The 19,158-nt window shown below is 41.7% G+C and overlaps 1 protein-coding gene across 5 annotated transcripts in view; it reads left to right on the top strand.

Moving 5' to 3' along the window:
• Positions 1–18,907, top strand: part of aox6 (aldehyde oxidase 6) — a 42,742-nt gene extending 23,835 nt beyond the window's left edge. For 4 of the 5 annotated variants that reach the window (XM_080756898.1, XM_080756899.1, XM_080756900.1 and 1 more), the window contains 19 exons: positions 1,841–1,967; positions 2,360–2,482; positions 3,719–3,815; positions 4,380–4,504; positions 6,027–6,160; positions 6,758–6,845; positions 6,960–7,046; positions 7,805–7,996; positions 9,031–9,131; positions 9,908–10,034; positions 10,533–10,628; positions 10,717–10,845; positions 11,688–11,762; positions 12,641–12,693; positions 14,161–14,275; positions 14,484–14,549; positions 15,104–15,292; positions 16,712–16,879; positions 18,676–18,907. In XM_080756898.1, coding sequence (XP_080613024.1) covers positions 1,841–1,967; positions 2,360–2,482; positions 3,719–3,815; positions 4,380–4,504; positions 6,027–6,160; positions 6,758–6,845; positions 6,960–7,046; positions 7,805–7,996; positions 9,031–9,131; positions 9,908–10,034; positions 10,533–10,628; positions 10,717–10,845; positions 11,688–11,762; positions 12,641–12,693; positions 14,161–14,275; positions 14,484–14,549; positions 15,104–15,292; positions 16,712–16,879; positions 18,676–18,726 — 2,143 coding nt within the window. In that variant the 3' untranslated portion in view covers positions 18,727–18,907. Of the gene's footprint in view, positions 1–1,840; positions 1,968–2,359; positions 2,483–3,718; positions 3,816–4,379; positions 4,505–6,026; positions 6,161–6,757; positions 6,846–6,959; positions 7,047–7,804; positions 7,997–9,030; positions 9,132–9,907; positions 10,035–10,532; positions 10,629–10,716; positions 10,846–11,687; positions 11,763–12,640; positions 12,694–14,160; positions 14,276–14,483; positions 14,550–15,103; positions 15,293–16,711; positions 16,880–18,675 lie in introns of those variants that run through there. The other variant, XR_013963505.1, reaches the window with a different exon arrangement.
• Positions 18,908–19,158: the final 251 nt, after the last annotated feature.

The raw sequence follows: 19,158 nt of genomic DNA, 5'->3' as shown, positions 1-19,158 counted from the left end.
TCATGTATACTACTACATGTTAACATGTAAGACTACTACATGCTAACATCATGTATGTACAGGTTAATGTAGGGATATTAAACTAGATTATTAGGCCGGGGGCCACAACTGTAGAAGGATTTTGTGTGGGGGGGCCGCACAGCGGAACATTTGTGGGTTCCTTAACCCATTCTGACCGGGCACCCATTTTGGTGTTAGCATCATGTTATGCTTTACCTATTGAAAAATAGCAGATCTACAAGCTCATATCGCGCCACCGAGTGGCGCGATACGAGCTTGTAGGTCTGCTATTTTTGAAAAATTCGAAGAACGACTGACATTTTTAGAATCTGATCTCAGGTCAGAATGGGTTCATCAGACCAGTGTGTGTCCAGTGGAAACCTCGTTATGAATCTGATCTCAGGTCAGAATGGGTTAAAATGCATTTTGAGCTCAAACATGAGGATTTATGTAAGGGATAATATCTGGCTATAGGTGGTCATTATCGGGAGATATTTCAGTAAATTCACCCTGAAGGTGAATTATATTCAGTATTTTAGCTGTGACGTGAGCGCCCCCTCCAGAGATACTTCCGGGTCCTAATTTTGTGTCGCTTTTGTGTCCCCATAGAGTTATACTGTGACGCTCCGTCGGACTAAATCTGAGACGAAAACAACCACGAAAGTCTCATTTTACCGCTTTCCTCGCAACAACAAAGCTGCTGCTCTCCCAAATCCGGCTGTGACAGGCCGTCTGCCCCACACTGGATACTATCGCCATTTTATTTTATTGTGTCAACTAAATCCTCATTAATGCAAACTAGATTCAACATACTAAGCCTGCACGCATTCTAAATATGTCCCCGAAATATTTTACAGAGCAAATGGACTGTTGCCACCTTCAATAATAATGATAATAATAGTTTTAATTGTCTCCACATAATATATTTTTATTATCATGGACACTTGCACAAAACATTAATAATTCTACTCGAGTTGGAAGCATTAAGACCCATTTTAACCCTCAATGGCTTCCTTTCTGAAAAATAACGTCATTGTAAAAAGATTCATGCGTTTAGATATTCTATTTACAATGGGATGCGGACGGGAGCTGGTGCCACTTGGACCCGGACGTAACGTAGCACTACAAAATGACGTCGGACTTAAATACTGAATTCCGACAATGACCACCTAGCCAGATGTTATCCCGCTTATTACATGGGCTACCTAACATAAATAATTAATAAATTGATCCAAAACACGACAAAAAAAAGTATTTGCGCTGGCTGCGTCTGCCCAGCATGCAGGGCTGGAGCGCTGTCGGAAAACGAGGAAGTGAGTTGATCAAATGGAATCCATTTCCGGGTACTGCTTAGCCTCGGTCCCAGCCTTGCTCGTCTGCGAAGACAAAACTGCTAGTCTGGGTCCTACTGCTAGTCTATTTCTAGCTCAAATGTTTTCAAAAACATTTTCTGGTTCGATCTTTCCAGACCCTATTCCCATAGAACATTTATTTCAAGCCTATAATCAAGCCACCCATGACCATAAAACTGTTGATTCTGTGAGTTTTTACATTGTATACGTGTATATATTATTAAATATATATAATTTAAATATATATACTATATTTTGTATTTTTTTTCTTCCAAAGAATCACATGTTTTTTGGTCATGAATCAAAATAATGAATACATGTTTTGGTTTTTTGGGGGGGAAAAAGAATGGTGTCTGGAACGATGGAACCAGAAAATGGCTGCCACTGCTATGCCCTGTTTGTATTGTATTAACAGAGAGGTGAACGTCACTGAGATGGAACCAGAAAATGGCTGCCACTGCTATGCCCTATCTGTATTGTATTAACAGAGAGGTGAACGTCACTGAGGCTCTACGGGTTCCAGGTGTTGTTGACATCATCAGACACTCAGACATTCCAGGTCGGAAAGTCAGGACCATGTTTGGATACCATGAAGATCTGCTGGCACACACCCAGGTAGTGTGTGTGTGTGTGTGTGTGTGTGTGTGTGTGTGTGTGTGTGTGTGTGTGTGTGTGTGTGTGTGTGTGTGTGTGTGTGTGTGTGTGTGTGTGTGTGTGTGTGTGTGTGTGTGTGTGTGTGTGTGTGTGTGTGTGTGTGTGTGTGTGTGTGTGTGTGTGTGTGTGTGTGTGTGTGTGTGTGTGTGTGTGTGTGTGTGTGTGTGTGTGTGTGTGTGTGTGTGTGTGTGTGTAAATGGTGCATTTATATAGCGCCTTTATCCAAGGCGCTTTACATAGACTGTGCCTTACATTCACCCATTCACACACTGTATTCATACACCGATTGCGGCGGAAGCCATGCAAGGTACCAACCAGCACATCAGGAGCTAAATTGTTGTATCTTCTGACAGGTGTCGTGCGTGGGGCAGATGATCTGTGCGGTGGTCGCTGACACCAAGGCCCACGCCAAACGAGGAGCTGCAGCCGTGAAGATCCGTTACGAGGACCTGCCTGACCCCATATTCACCTTGGAGGTACGCACTGCACAGTTATCAACACTAGAGGTCAGTAGTGTACAGTAATGAGCATAGATAGAGAAACCCCTCCTACAGCCCAGCTACCACCTGTCGTTTTGGATCTGCTGCTTATGTGCCTGATCAGTGAACCAATTCATCACTAAACCATAATAAATATATTGCTCATTTTATATTCAAGCACTGAGAAAACTGTTGCGCCTTTTTTCGTCCCTTTTTTTTCAAACTTGACTACGGTAGCGGTGGTCTCAAAAACATAAGGGAAACTTATGAGGGAAACAGGAAAAGACTCGCTCACCCGCCTCAGCATATAGAAAATAGAAGTAAAACTTCTTAGACTCATGCTCTTAAAGTGCTCTGTGCTCAAAGTGCAATTAAAAAGCAAACGTTTCGGTCCTAAGACCTTCGTCAGTACTATATTATGTAGCACTGGCGAAGGTCTTAGGACCGAAACGTTTGCTTGTTAATTGAGGACAAGAACAAATATTTCTCAGTCTAAGAAGTTTTAGGACCTCATTTCTTCTTTCTCGCACAATTTCTAATTTCTCGCTTCCCTCATTTTATATTCAATAACTATATATTCCATTCATGAGTTGTCCTGACTGGACTATATTTTGCCAAGACACACTGTGATTGGCCAGTAGTTACTTTACTGCCAGCCAGCAAACTGGTGCTCTGGGAACCAACACACGGGCATCGATCACGAGGACGCCCGCACTAACATACGTGGATGTACTCAAGAGCGATGCAGGAGTGCAAAGTACCAACGAACTGGCCGGATGTATGGAGAACCGAGATGACTGGAAACGACGATGGAGGGCTCGTCTGAGGACGACCTAGAGATACTTTGATAGACAGTTTGCCATTTCCAACATGGCGCGGCTTGGCGCCTGCAGATACAGAGTCGGAGGAGGTGTCTACCTTTCTATGTAAATGGTTAAGAACATGGATATTAAAAAAAAATAGATGCCTCATTGCCACATTGGTCAAGATTGCCAATATCGCCTCCATGTTCCTTAGGTTGAGATACAGACTGGCACATCCCTAGTATTGTTTTTACTTTTTATTTAAACTGCTGTACTGTCTTTGGCAACTGAATGTCTGTGGCGGGATCAATAAAGTTTGTATCTTAAACTAGAACGTATATAGCTGCAGCGATAAGGCGTTAGGTGTGTCTGGGTTTACTCCGCCAATCAGAATGAAGGGTGGGATCATGTGTGTGTGTGTGTTCAACAGGAAGCCATTGAGAGGAAGTCCTTCTTTGAACCTCATAGAATGATCGAGCGAGGAAACGTTACGGAGGCCTTTCACACCGTCCACCATGTTTATGAAGGTAATATGATGGTATACGGTACATGTACATCATGTTTATGAAGGTAATATGATGGTATACATACATGTACATTAACATTATGGAGGCCTTTCACACAGTCCATCCATCATGTTTATGAAGCTAATGTGATAGTATACATGTACATTAACATAATAATGTATTGCTTGTCAACGATTAAAAATGTAGGCCCGTGTAAACAGGGTTTCTCTTTCCATGTCACCAAATCTAAACAATCTGGGAAATGCTTTTGTCTGAGAGGTTTTTTTTTTGTTTTGTTTTGATTCTTAACCGCCACAGAGTTCATAAATGTAATGCATTAATTAATTAATGTATCAAATGTAACTCCGTGTAATAAACGACACAGAGTCTCACACACCTGACGGAATCGTAGGGTTGATTGATCCATTTTTTTAAACACAGTTCTTACATGAGGTGATGCTAAGACAGTATTGATCAATACATTTTCAACACAAAAACATACTCTGCGAGCCAGGGGTATAGCGGGAGTGACTACATCACTACTGCTACTACTTATTGTTATTAATAATAATTTATTTTTAACAGGACAGATTGCAATCGGCGGCCAGGAGCACTTCTACATGGAGACACAGAGCATGCTGATCCTTCCCGTTGGGGAAGACAACGAATTTAAAGCATACGTGTCCACGCAGTACCCTGCTTATACACAGGTAGGTGTCCACGCAGTACCCTGCTTATACACAGGTAGGTGTCCACGCAGTACCCTGCTTATACACAGGTAGGTGTCCACGCAGTACCCTGCTTATACACAGGTAGGTGTCCTCACAATACCCTGCTTATACACAGGTAGGTGTCCACGCAGTACCCTGCTTATACACAGGTAGGTGTCCACGCAGTATCCTGCTTATACACAGGTAGGCCTATGCAGGTCTACTGTATGATCTACATGCCCAATAACCTCCATCCACATGATCTATATATCTGCAATAAATATTATTATAGATAGATAGATTTTCTAGATAGATAGATAGATTTCTTTATTTTTGTGTCATGCACCAAAGGCGCCCAGCCCACATGGGCTTACAGGACACACCATATCATTGCATTCAATATTGCATTGTGTACAATAAACAGATATGTTTTGTTGAGGTATTCCCTTTTCTTTTTTTTTTTTTTTTTTTTACACAAACAAAACATTTCCCACGCCCTGCATAAAAAGTCTGCCAAAGCAAAAGTACCTTTCCTAAAACAAAATTCCAGTTTTTCATAGTCCTCCAACCAGAAAAAGTCAGCACAGATGGTTGTCATTTTACAAAATAATACATGTCTTAATTCTTCATATAATGGGCAGTAAAACAAAAGATGAATTTTATTTTCAATTTCTTTTAAATCACACACTAGACAGACTCTGTCCTCTTCAGGAGTACCAATGAATCTACCCGTTTCTAAAGCTAATGGTAAGGTCCCAGAATGCAGCTGTGCACAAAAAGATCTCTGACTTTTGGATATATTTTGTGTAACATATATTGTAGATGTATAGATTGTGTGTATGGTACATAAGTCAATGTGTATTAATTAACATGTTTTGACATCTTTATGTTTTTTTAATGGTGTTAACATGTTTATTAACATGTTATGATGAACCTGCATTTCAACATGCTTTTAACATGTTTAAGGATTGTGTAGCAGAGACACTGACCATCCTGTCCAAAGTCAGACTATAACCTGTTTATTACATGTTTTAACGTGGCAGTTAACATGTTTCTAACGTCTAACGTCAACATATTTGAGCATGTTTAAAGCTGTTAACGTGAACGGGAACCCCTTTTGGTGTTTTAAGAATTATGTTATGCTTTAGCTATTGGAAAATAGCAGATCTACAAGCTTGTAGGTCAAAAATCGTGAAAATGTAGTGCAAATCTTTGAATATATATATATATTCTTTCAGAGCGAACCTTTTTAGCTCAAATCTTTTCTTCTGGGGGGGTCCTTGGAACAACATATTTTCAGAGGGGGGTCGGCGGCCAAATACAGATAATTTTTGGGGTCCTTGACATGAAATATTGAGCACCACTGATATAGAAACATAGGTATTTCAGAATTTTTTTAATGTCGACGTCAGAGTAATGTATTTTTTAACGCGTTTTTAGGAGTGCATCGCTGAGACGCTGGCCATCCTGTCCAGAGTCATGTTTATAAAATGTTTTAACGTATTTTTGAACGTGTTTTTAGGAGTGTATCGCTGAGACGCTGGCCATCCCGTCTAACAGAGTGAGCGTTCACGTGAAAAGACTGGGAGGAGCTTTTGGAGGAAAGGTCACCAAGACCGCAATCCTAGCATCCATCTGCTCTGTAGCTGCATATAAGTATGTTATCATCACCCTAGCAACCATCACCCCTGTAGCATCATATGAAGCAACCATCACCCCTGTAGCATCATATAAGTACATTATCACCCTAGCATTCATCATCTCTTTAGTATTGATATGAATGGTGAACAGACAGCTCAAGGTTCAAGGTTATCTTTATTTGTCTCCCTTGGGAGAAATTTGTCTTGGAGACAGAGTCACAGCTGCATACAAATAACAGACATGTTCACATACAAAAAGAAAAAACACCATGAAACACCCACATACACAAAACAGAGATATTGCACACATTCCCTTGATAAAGTGCAACTATAGCAATCCCTGATTGAGCATTTTAGTTGACAGGGGAACAAAAGAGTGTTTGAATCTATTATATACACATCGTGGAGTTCTATACCTCCTACCGGATGGCATTAGTTCGTACTCTCGGTACAGTACGAGTAGCTCACATTGATGTGAATAGAAAAGAGACAGCTCACATTGTTATGGATGGAAACACGAGACAGCTGCTTTCAAGTATTTTTCTCTCTGAAACATTCAGGGCAACAGTTAGTTACACATTTCTTTCCAATAGTGAATGTGTTTTTATTCCAGGACAGGTCGTCCCGTTCGGTGTGTTTTAGAGAGAGGAGAGGACATGTTGATCACCGGAGGTCGACACCCTGTCCTGGGACAGTACAAGGTATTGTTGTTGTTGTTAATATTGCCATCAAACATGACCTATAATAATCTGACATTTTACGTCATGCATGGTATAATGGTTGTTTTTTTGTTTTGATTGGTTGTTGTGTTGTAGGTGGGGTTTATGAATGATGGGCGGATCCAAGCTGCTGACATCCAGTATTTTACAAACGCAGGGAACACCATAGATGAATCTCTACTGGTGTGTTTACCTCAATCTACCTACCTACCTATTACATACATATCTACCTACGCAGGGAACACCATAGATGAATCTCTACTGGTGTGTTTACCTCAATCTACCTACCTACCTACATACATACATACATACATACATACATATCTACCTACCTACCTACATACATACATATATATCTACCTACCTACCTACATACATACATACATACCTACCTACCTACCTACCTACCTACCTACATACATATATATCTACCTACCTACCTACCTACCTACCTACCTACCTACATACATACATACATACCTACCTACCTACCTACATACATACATACATATCTACCTACCTACCTACCTACCTACCTACATACATATATATCTACCTACCTACCTACCTACCTACCTACCTACCTACCTACATACATACATACATACATACATATATATCTACCTACCTACCTACCTACCTACCTACCTACATACATACATACATACATATATATCTACCTACCTACCTACCTACCTACCACTGCATGAAAAGAGGAGTTAAAAGTAAACCTCAAGTTTAGCGGGCATATACAGTTAATATACAGTAATATACAGATGTGATGGTACAATTCGGGAGTTTGTCGGAAAGTTTAACGGAAGTTTCCTGTAATATACACATCCGTATTCCATGCTTTTTGCGCAGTGTACCCACCAACCTACCTACTTGGCCCATCCATCCATCAACTTGTCTGTCTGTCTGTCTGTCTGTCTGTCTGTCAGGTGGTAGAGAAGATCATGCTTCACATTGACTCCGCCTACAACATCCCTCACCTGCGTGGGAGAGGCGTGGCCTGTCGCACTCACCTGCCGTCCAACACGGCGTTCAGGGGCTTTGGCGTGCCGCAAAGCATCATGGTCCTGGAGAACATGATCACTGACGTAGCCGCGGTGCTGGGACGACCCGCGCACGAGGTTATTACCTTAATTATTACCTTCCTTATTACCTTACTTAATTTGATTTGATAGGTTAACCGTATACATGCGTTCATATCTTCACGACTGGATTACTGTAACTCAATAATTATACTCTGGTATGAGCAAGAAAAATATATCTCGCCTCCAGATGGTGCAGAACTCTGCGGCTCGCCTTCTCACCAACACGAGAAAACGTGGACATATCACACCTATTTTAGCTACTCTTCACTGGCTCCCTGTGAGCTACAGAATTGATTTTAAGATTGTATTGATTGCTTTTAAATCTCTACATGGTCTAGCTCCCATTTATATAACAGATTTGCTGCCTGCAACCCCATAACCCTGTGCGCTGCCTCAGGTCATCGGATAGTTCCTCCTGCAACGCGTCTGGTCACTCTGGGTGACCGGGCCTTTGCGGCTCGGGCACCTTTGCTGTGGAACTCCCTGCCTTTGTCTCTGAGATTAGCAGAATCAGTGCCTTCTTTTAAAACGCTTTTAAAAACGCATCTGTATGCCAAGTGTTTTTCCTAATATTGTTTTTAATTGTTCTGTTGACCTGTTATTTTCTTCATGTTTTATTGTCTCTGATTTTTTTTTTATGCTTTGTTTTTTTGATGTTTTTCATGATTACTGTTTTATAACCTGTCTGTAAAGCACTTTGTAACTATATGTTTGGAAAGGTGCTATACAAATAAAATCCATGCATTCATTCATTATGCATGTGTATACTGTAGGTGCGTGAGGTGAACATGTACAGTAACCTTATGCGTGTGTATGTAGGTGCGTGAGGTGAACATGTACAGTAACCCTATGCGTGTGTATGTAGGTGCGTGAGGTGAACATGTACAGTAACCTTATGCGTGTGTATGTAGGTGCGTGAGGTGAACATGTACAGTAACATGCGTGTGTATGTAGGTGCGTGAGGTGAACATGTACAGTAACATGTACAGTAACCTTATGCGTGTGTATGTAGGTGCGTGAGGTGAACATGTACAGTAACATGTACAGTAACCTTATGCGTGTGTATGTAGGTGCGTGAGGTGAACATGTACAGCGGGCCGTCCCTCACTCACTACAAGATGGCGTTTGATGCAGACAACCTTCAGAAATGCTGGAGCGAGTGCAAAGTCAGGTCTGTTATTATCACATCTTATGTCTTTTAATATTGTATATTCTGATCTATTAGACATTAGACAACATTACATTAGACAACTATTGGGGGGCGCTCTTGAAGGCGTTTAATATCGCTAGAACATTGCCTCACTGTGTTTCATTCTTTGAAGCGCTCTGGTTGCTACGCACGGTTGCTAGGGCCCCTCCCGCGCCCGTTTGTAGTCACTCAACCACACTGGCTCCTGTTTTAGGCCGCGTCTTTGTAGGCCTTTTTTCTCTGGAACTACAGCGCTGTAGTTTTCTCTGGAACTACAGCGCTGTAGTTTTCTCTGGAACTACAGCGCTGTAGTTTTCTCTGAAACTACAGCGCTGTTCCGTGGCTTTGAACAGATCGGCGAAGTTCGGAGGTCTCTTCTGATTATCGGGTTGTACGCGATGGGAACATTGGCGTTTTCCAGAGCTAGTATGGACCTCATTTTAGCTCGCTATAGCATTGACGCTAATACTTTTGCATTCAAGATGGAAGCCAAAAGCGGATGCACGTCATAGTGGAATGGCCAGAAATCCCCGGCACCCAAGCGCCATACCAGCTTCGTCACTCATTGTGTTAATGATGATGTAAATGGACCAATGAGATGAAGTGTTGTTTGAAGTGTTGTTTAAATGATGATGTAAATAGACCAATGAGATGAAGCGTTGTTTAAATGATGATTTAAACTGACCAATGACATGAGGTGTTGTTTAAATGATGAATTTTAACGGACCAATGAGATGAGTTGTTTTGTTTAAACTCAGGTCAGACTACGAGGCCAGACGTCTGGCCACTGAACAGTTCAACCAGCGCCACCTCTGGAGGAAGAGGGGAATGGCAATGATTCCTATTAAATATGGAGTCGCTTTTGCAGAGAGCTTCCTTAACCAGGTCTGTCTGTCTGTCTGTCTGTCTGTCTGTCTGTCTGTCTGTCTGTCTGTCTGTCTGTCTGTCTGTCTGTCTGTCTCCTGATTTGTGTCAGTTAACGTGGGTGTTAACGTTGGTGTTAATGTTTGGGCGGCTGTGGCTCAGCAGGTAGAGCAGGTCGTCCAATGATCCCTGGGTCGGCGGTTCGAATCCCGGCTCCTCCTGTCCACATGTCGAAGTGTTCTTGGGCACGACACTGAACCCTACATTGCCTCCAATGAGTCGGTCGGTGTGAGCTCGCCACCGTTGGTGTGTGAATGTGGGAAGTGAGGACGCTGGCGTCGACTGTTCGCCACTTCACCTCCCAATGTATGAATGAATGAATGAACCACTGTAAAGCGCTTTGAGCACTTGGAAAAGCGCTATAAAAATGCACTTCATTAATGTTGGTGTTAATTGTGTGTGTGTGTGTGTGTGTGTGTGTGTGTGTGTGTGTGCGGTTGCGTGCGTGCGTGCGTGCAGGCTGCAGCTCTAGTCCACATCTACAAAGACGGTTCTGTTCTGGTCAGTCACGGAGGAACGGAGATGGGTCAGGGAGTCCACACCAAGATGCAACAGGTACTGCAGGGTCTCCACGTCGTCCCACTGTGAGCTCGGAGATCGTCGATTTTAATAACGTTGTTGTATTATGTTGTAATGACGCCAGGTGGCCAGCAGGGAGCTCCACATCCCCCTGTCTAAGGTGTACATCTCCGAGACCAGCACCAACACGGTTCCAAACACCTGTCCCTCCGCCGCCTCCTTTGGAACCGACGCCAACGGCATGGCTGTCAAGGTACTTTAACCCATTCAGGCCTGACAAAAAAAAAAATATATATATATATATATATATATATATATATATAAATCATGACAATTTTCGGAAAGATTTGATGCACTTTTTAACGATTAAAAAAAAATAGCTGACCTACAAGTTCATAGCGCGCCACCGAGTGGCGCACTATGAGCTTGTAGATCTGCTATTTTTCAATAGCTAAATTATAACAATGTTTAAAACACTGTCAAGGTACTTTCAACTGTCAAGGTACTTTATTTAACCTGTCAAGGTACTTTAAACTGCCAAGGTACTTTAATCTGTCAAGGTACTTTATTTCAACTGTCAAGGTACTTTAAATTGTTGAGGTACTATATTTATACTGTCAAGGTACTTTATACTGTTGATGTACTTTAAACTGCTGAGTTACTTTCAACTGTCAAGGTACTTTAACTGTCAATGTACTTTAGTTTGTCAAGGTACTTTAAACTGTGGTGTTCTCACTGTTCTGATGTGCTATACTGTAGACGTCATAAGCAGGTGACCCCGTTGCGTCCATCCATTCTTCTGTGTACGTCGGGGAAATAAGCAGATTATACTGTATTAATTAAACAATGCCTTAAGCTTTGAATCCAGCGGAACAGTGTGTGTGTGAGCACTATCCGTTAAGGAACGGCAATAAGCTGCAATACAATGTTAGCCTGGTTTCCAGCGTAATTCACTGCGTTCTGTGACAAAACAAACATTCACACATTCACAGAACGCAACGAATCAGGCTGTAAACCAGGCTAATAAAATGTACTCATTGAAAAAATCTCTGTCTCTCTCTCTCTCTCTCTCTCTCTCTCTCTCCCCCCCCCTAGAATGCCTGTCAGACGCTGTACCAACGACTCGAGCCAATCAGGAAGGAGAAACCAAAAGGATCCTGGGAAAGCTGGGTACGTTGAAGCAAGGCAGATATAGCGTTGATATTGAAACGTGATGTTTAAAATATACTGTTAATTATAGTGTTCACACTGGAAAAGAATCACACTTGTGTAAAGTGAGGGGCACCCCACTGTGGCTGCCACATAGCGACACACACACAGGCGGGCATTGATTCATTGCAGAATCACTGCCACTATACATACGTTACGAAACATGAATGCAGTGTGTTATTGTATACTACAATGAAAAATGATACCCCCCACACACACACACACACACACACACACACACACACACACCTGGAGCCGTCCCTGGAAGCCACAGACAGCTGTGGTGAGTGGATCAGGAAGTGTGAGAGTAGTAGGCCTAGTCAGATCACAATGAACCTTTAACCCATTCTGACCTGAGATCAGATTATGCTATGTTTCTATGTCAGTATAAGCTCTAAGATTTTTCAAAAATAGCAGAACTACAAGCTCGTAGCGCGCCACTCGGTGGCGCGCTATGAGCTTGTAGATCTGCTATTTTTCAATAGATAAAGCATAACACATAATGCTAACACCTAAAAGGGGTTCCTGCCCCAAAATGGGTAAATCCTGTGAAGTTGTCGGTTCTTTTCACACAAAGTAACGCGACCAATTACATTTTCAGTAACTGTAACCCAAAGTGTAAGATACCGCAGAAGGTAGTTAACTAACTACGTTATAGACTATTTTGATGCTATATTCACTCATTGTGCTGCCCAAGGACCCCTGATATGAGGGTCCCGGGACAAACACTTTGACGTAGAACCTCTGTCCTCTCCTGGACGGCGTTCCTGTCCAACGTGATGATGTCATATAGTGATGTCATAATGATGTCGTTGTACTGATGCCGTACTTCCGGTCAGGTGAATGCAGCGTTCTTTCAGAAGATCAGCCTGTCCGCTACTGGATTCTACAGGTACGCCTAGTTATAGTAGTCTTATTCATTTGTTTTACTGGATTCTACAGGTACGCCTAGTAGTCTTATTCATTTGTTTTAGATTAGATTTGAGTGACATTGAGATATGAATTTGTTTTAGATTAGATTTGAGTGACATTGAGATGTGAATTTGTTTTAGATTAGATTTGAGTGACATTGAGGTATTCATTTGTTTTAGATTAGATTTGAGTGACATTGAGATATGAATTTCTTTTGAGAGTAGATTTTATTGACATTGAGATATGAATTTGTTTTGAAAGTAGATTTTATTGACATATGAATTTGTTTTGAGAGTAGATTTTAGTGACCTTGAGATATGAATTTGTTTTGAAAGTAGATTTTATTGACATATGAATTTGTTTTGAGAGTAGATTTTAGTGACCTTGAGATATGAATTTGTTTTGAAAGTAGATTTTATTGACATATGAATTTGTTTTGAGAGTAGATTTTAGTGACATTGAGATATGAATTTGTTTTGAAAGTAGATTTTAGTGACATTGAGATATTAATTTTTTTGAAAGTAGATTTTATTGACATTGAGGTATTCATTTGTTTTGAGAGTACATTTTATTGACATTGAGATATTAATTTGTTTTGAGAGTAGATTTTAGTGACATTGAGATATGAATTTGTTTTGAGAGTAGATTTGAGTGACATTGAGGTATTCATTTGTTTTGAGAGTAGATTTTATTGACATTGACATATGAATTTGTTTTGAGAGTAGATTTGAGTGACATTGAGATATGAATTTGTTTTGAAAGTAGATTTGAGTGACATTGAGATATTCATTTGTTTTGAGAGTAGATTTGAGTGACATTGAGATATTAATTTGTTTTGAGAGTAGATTTTATTGACATTGAGATATTAATTTGTTTTGAGAGTAGATTTGAGTGACATTGAGATATTAATTTGTTTTGAGAGTAGATTTTATTGACATTGAGATATGAATTTGTTTTGAGAGTAGATTTGAGTGACATTGAGATATTAATTTGTTTTGAGAGTAGATTTGAGTGACATTGAGATATGAATTTGTTTTGAGAGATTTTATTGACATTGACATATGAATTTGTTTTGAGAGTAGATTTTATTGACATTGAGATATGAATTTGTTTTGAGAGATTTTATTGACATTGACATATGAATTTGTTTTGAGAGTAGATTTGAGTGACATTGAGATATTAATTAGTTTTGAGAGTAGATTTGAGTGACATTGAGATATTAATTAGTTTTGAGAGTAGATTTGAGTGACATTGAGGTATTAATTTGTTTTGAGAGTAGATTTTAGTGACATTGAGATGATGATTTAGTGAACGAGGTGCAATCATTGTCAAAATGACGCTGAATGAGGGCTCCATGCTATAGAGTCCCTCAATGCACTCTTTGATAAAAGAGAGAAGATCCTGGCCAAAACTCTGGTTCTGTGCGTTTGTGTGTGTGTGTGTGTAGAGGTCCAGACTGCTACATGAACTGGGAGCAGATGGAGGGTCAACCGTACGCATATTTCACCTACGGAACAGCCTGCTGTGAGGTGGAACTGGACTGTCTGACTGGAGACTACAGAGTAAACGGATTACACATTGTACCTTTCACATTACACCTCGTGTAACTGGAAATTGTATAGTGAGAACAAGTTATTAATGCACACACACACACACACACACACACACACACGTGTGCACACACACACACACACACAGTACACACGCACACACACACACACACACACACACACACACACAGATGTACAGTAATGTTTTGTCTCTGTCTAGACGTTGAGGACAGACATCGTGGTGGACATCGGTCGCAGCATCAACCCGTCTGTGGACATCGGACAGGTGAGACGGTTCACCAGGACGGACAGACAGACAGACAGAGTATTATACCCAGTCCTGATGGTGGCGATAACTTCACCATTATGCTGATTTTGACCAATCAGAGCGAATCTGGCGATATCACTTCCGGTTCAACGGATCACAACATCCGCTAGCTTTTTTGCTTTTTGTGTTGTCAGATGTCCGGGATGCTAAGCTATCATCGTTTATTTTAATAACCAAGTCAAATTAAGCTCTAATCAAGCCCCAAATATCGCATTTTACGCAGCGATACACACGCAGATTTCAGCCGGTTTTAGGTAGATTACATCGGCCGTTAGCCAGACATGCTAAAGGTTGCTACATTTAGCCCCCGATTACAGGGAATTAAACAATTAATAATCCCTATATATCTGTGTGTGTATTTTCCAGATTGAAGGGGCGTTCAGGTTGCGTGTATTTTCCAGACTGAAGGGGCGTTCAGGTTGCGTGTATTTTCCAGACTGAAGGGGCGTTCAGGTTGCGTGTATTTCCCAGATAGAAGGGGCGTTCATGTTGCGTCTGTATGTACACTCCAGATAGAAGGAGCGTTCCTGCAGGGCGTGGGTCTCTACACCCTGGAGGAGCTGAGGTTCAGCCCCGACGGCGTCCTGCTCACCAGAGGTCCGTCTCAGTACAAGATCCCTGCCGTCTGCGACGCGCCACTCAGCTTCAACGTTTACCTGCTGCCCGACGTACCCAACCCTCACGCTATCTACTCCTCTAAGGTAGGAACCCTCACGCTATCTACTCCTCTAAGGTACGAACCCAACCCTCACGCTATCCACTCCTCTAAGGTACGAACCCAACCCTCACGCTATCCACTCCTCTAAGGTACGAACCCAACCCTCACGCTATCTACTCCTCTAAGGTATACGAACCCAACCCTCACGCTATCTACTCCTCTAAGGTACGAACCCAACCCTCATGCTATCTACTCCTCTAAGGTACGAACCCAACCCTCACGCTATCCACTCCTCTAAGGTACGAACCCAACCCTCACGCTATCTACTCCTCTAAGGTACGAACCCAACCCTCACGCTATCTACTCCTCTAAGGTACGAACCCCAACCCTCACGCTATCCACTCCTCTAAGGTACGAACCCAACCCTCACGCTATCCACTCCTCTAAGGTACGAACCCAACCCTCACGCTATCTACTCCTCTATGGTACGAACCCAACCCTCACGCTATCCACTCCTCTAAGGTATACGAACCCAACCCTCACGCTATCCACTCCTCTAAGGTATACGAACCCAACCCTCACGCTATCCACTTCTCTAAGGCCCCCCATTCTGATTGGTTGCTATTTTTTGATTTGAGATTCTCGTCTGTCTATGTTTTGTCATAACTTGTGACCTGCGTGTCGTAGCTACTTGTGAGTCGCCTCATTTGTCTGGTTAAAAGTCCTCGTCATTCATTGGAGTTACTTAAGGCTCTGCACCTAACGGGTGCCAGGGGGCAGGGGTGCGAGGGCCGGGTCATAATTATTACATTTCCAGGGTCATAATTATTACATTTCCAGGGTCATAGTTATTACATTTCCAGGGTCATAGTTATTACATTTCCAGGGTGAACCCATCTTTTTACGATGGCATACGGTGAGACACTGTAACCTTGTGGTTGTTTTCTTGCATAGTGCAAGACATACAGTACTATTGTTGCGAACGCAGTGAGCACTAACTATGAGACCTAGTAGATCATGTCTGTCTGTGTGTCTGTCCCGCTTTTGTGCCCATATATGGAGCTGAGTGATTTGTTTGTGATTGATGCAACACTCCATATTTGGACGTATAGCTGCTTTGGGGACTCCTTATATGGTTATGGCTGAGTCATGGTGACATGAGTACTACACACTTCTCACTAATTCGTAATTTCTTCTAATTGTTATTGCAATTTACGATCTGCGTTCGCTTCCCGCATTTGCGCGTCTTACTTGTATATACCGTTGTCCTGTATTGACGGTGCTTCTTGCTTACTCTCTTTACTCTGTACCTGTAACTCTTGACTGCCGTACTGCCTCTGGGCGACTGCATTCCCCCCCGCGGATCCATCCTCTTCCTGTTTCAACTCCTCCTCTTCCTGCCACAGGGTATAGGTGAGCCCATCCTCTTCCTGTTTCAACTCCTCCTCTTCCTGTCACACAGGGTATAGGTGAGCCCATCCTCTTCCTGGGCGCGGCTGTTTTCTACGCCATCAAGGACGCCGTGGGCGACGCCCGCCGAAACTCTTCTCTGATTGGTCCATTCCGCCTGGACAGCCCTGCCACGCCCGAGAGGAGCTGCCTGGCCTGCCAGACGCCGTTTACACAGAGTGTACGTAGCGTTACATTTAAACCATGTTTACACAGAGTGTACGTAGCGTTACATTTAAACCATGTTTACACAGAGTGTACGTAGGGTTACATTTAAACCATGTTTACACAGAGTGTACGTAGCGTTACATTTAAACCATGTTTACACAGAGTGTACGTAGGGTTACATTTAAACCATGTTTACACAGAGTGTACGTAGCGTTACATTTAAACCATGTTTACACAGAGTGCACGTAGGGTTACATTTAAACCATGTTTACACAGAGTGCACGTAGCGTTACATTTAAACCATGTTTACACAGAGTGTACGTAGGGTTACATTTAAACCATGTTTACACAGAGTGCACGTAGGGTTACATTTAAACCATGTTTACACAGAGTGTACGTAGCGTTACATTTAAACCATGTTTACACAGAGTGCACGTAGGGTTACATTTAAACCATGTTTACACAGAGTGCACGTAGGGTTACATTTAAACCATGTTTACACAGAGTGTACGTAGGGTTACATTTAAACCATGTTTACACAGAGTGCACGTAGGGTTACATTTAAACCATGTTTACACAGAGTGTACGTAGCGTTACATTTAAACCATGTTTACACAGAGTGCACGTAGGGTTACATTTAAACCATGTTTACACAGAGTGCACGTAGCGTTACATTTAAACCATGTTTACACAGAGTGTACGTAGGGTTACATTTAAACCATGTTTACACAGAGTGCACGTAGGGTTACATTTAAACCATGTTTACACAGATTGTACGTAGGGTTACATTTAAACCACCTTTACACAGATCGTATGTAGGTTACATTTAAACCATGTTTACACAGAGTGCACGTAGGGTTACATTTAAACCATGTTTACACAGATTGTACGTAGGGTTACATTTAAACCACCTTTACACAGATCGTATGTAGGTTACATTTAAACCATGTTTACACAGAGTGCACGTAGGGTTACATTTAAACCATGTTTACACAGATTGTACGTAGGGTTACATTTAAACCACGTTTACACAGAGTGCACGTAGGGTTACATTTAAACCACGTTTACACAGATCGTACGTAGGGTTACATTTAAACCATGTTTACACCGAAATGGAACAACATATTTTCAGATGGAGGGTCAAATACATATCTTTTTGGGGGTCCTTGACGTAAAAGATGTTTGAGAACGACTGATATAGAAACAAGATTTAGAAGACAATTGTAGAATCGACTTCAGGTTTAAATGCGTTAAACCTATATAGCTCTGGTCCATAGCTCTAATGCTGTTGCATTTGATCAGTGCTATGGTACTAATCTGTTTTCACCGGAAGAGTGACCAGACCAATAGGCCACTATTTCCCAAACTGTGTGTATTTTTTGTGGGACACGGATCCGTTTGTATGGGTCACCACTCGAGTAAGAATCCCACATGTCGGCCTGGGCCGTGAGCTCAGCGGTCCAGGCACCTTGGCCCGGTAGTCCAATCTGGCAGTGTGCCGCGGGTTCGACTCCCGATCCCGACGGCCTTTACTGCATGTCACTCCCCCATCTCTCTCCCCCCCATTGTCAGCCTACTGTCTGGCCCTCCATAAAAAAATATAAAAAATAAAGCCGAAAGCCATTTTGTGCGGGAATTATGTTATGCTTTAGCTTTTTCAGAAAACTGTCAGGATGTAGAAGACATTTTTAGAATCTGATCTCAGGTCAAAATGGGTTAAACTAAGCTCAAATTTAATTATATCAACAAATCATTGGACGGACAGACAGACAAATCATATTTTTGACAGCGATTTAATTTGACTTTCAGATTCCTACCAGCAGAGGGGGATGTTCCAAACCGTGGGCGCTGAATTTATGAAAAAAGAAGAAATAATATACAACAATGAAATATAATCAGTGCTAATGCATTCACATTAACCTTGTAAACTGAATGCAACTAACATCATGCATTTATATTCACATGATGCAAAATAATGTTAGTGGATAATTATAAAACATAATTTAAAAATAAATCATCAGCAGCAACAGCAGCAGCAATAATGTAATGTAACGGGTTGTCTAATTTATATTATAATCATGTGATAAACATGTTTTACGTTGATATGGTTGATTATGCCGATTGTTCAATCATATGTACATCCACATCAAAGCAGGCCTATTATAGATTGTAAAGTGAATTATGTTCATTATGTCCATAATTATCCCATTCTGAACGGGAACCCCTTTTGGTGTTATAGCATCATGTTATGCTTTAGCTATTGAAAAACAGCAGATCTACAAGCTCGTAGCG

This window comes from Protomyctophum bolini (assembly GCF_963924005.1).
Source record: "Protomyctophum bolini genome assembly, chromosome: 23".
Classification (NCBI taxonomy): domain Eukaryota; kingdom Metazoa; phylum Chordata; class Actinopteri; order Myctophiformes; family Myctophidae; genus Protomyctophum; species Protomyctophum bolini.
Note: the sequence above shows the minus strand (reverse complement) of the source record. Positions and strands in the feature narration are given on the sequence as shown.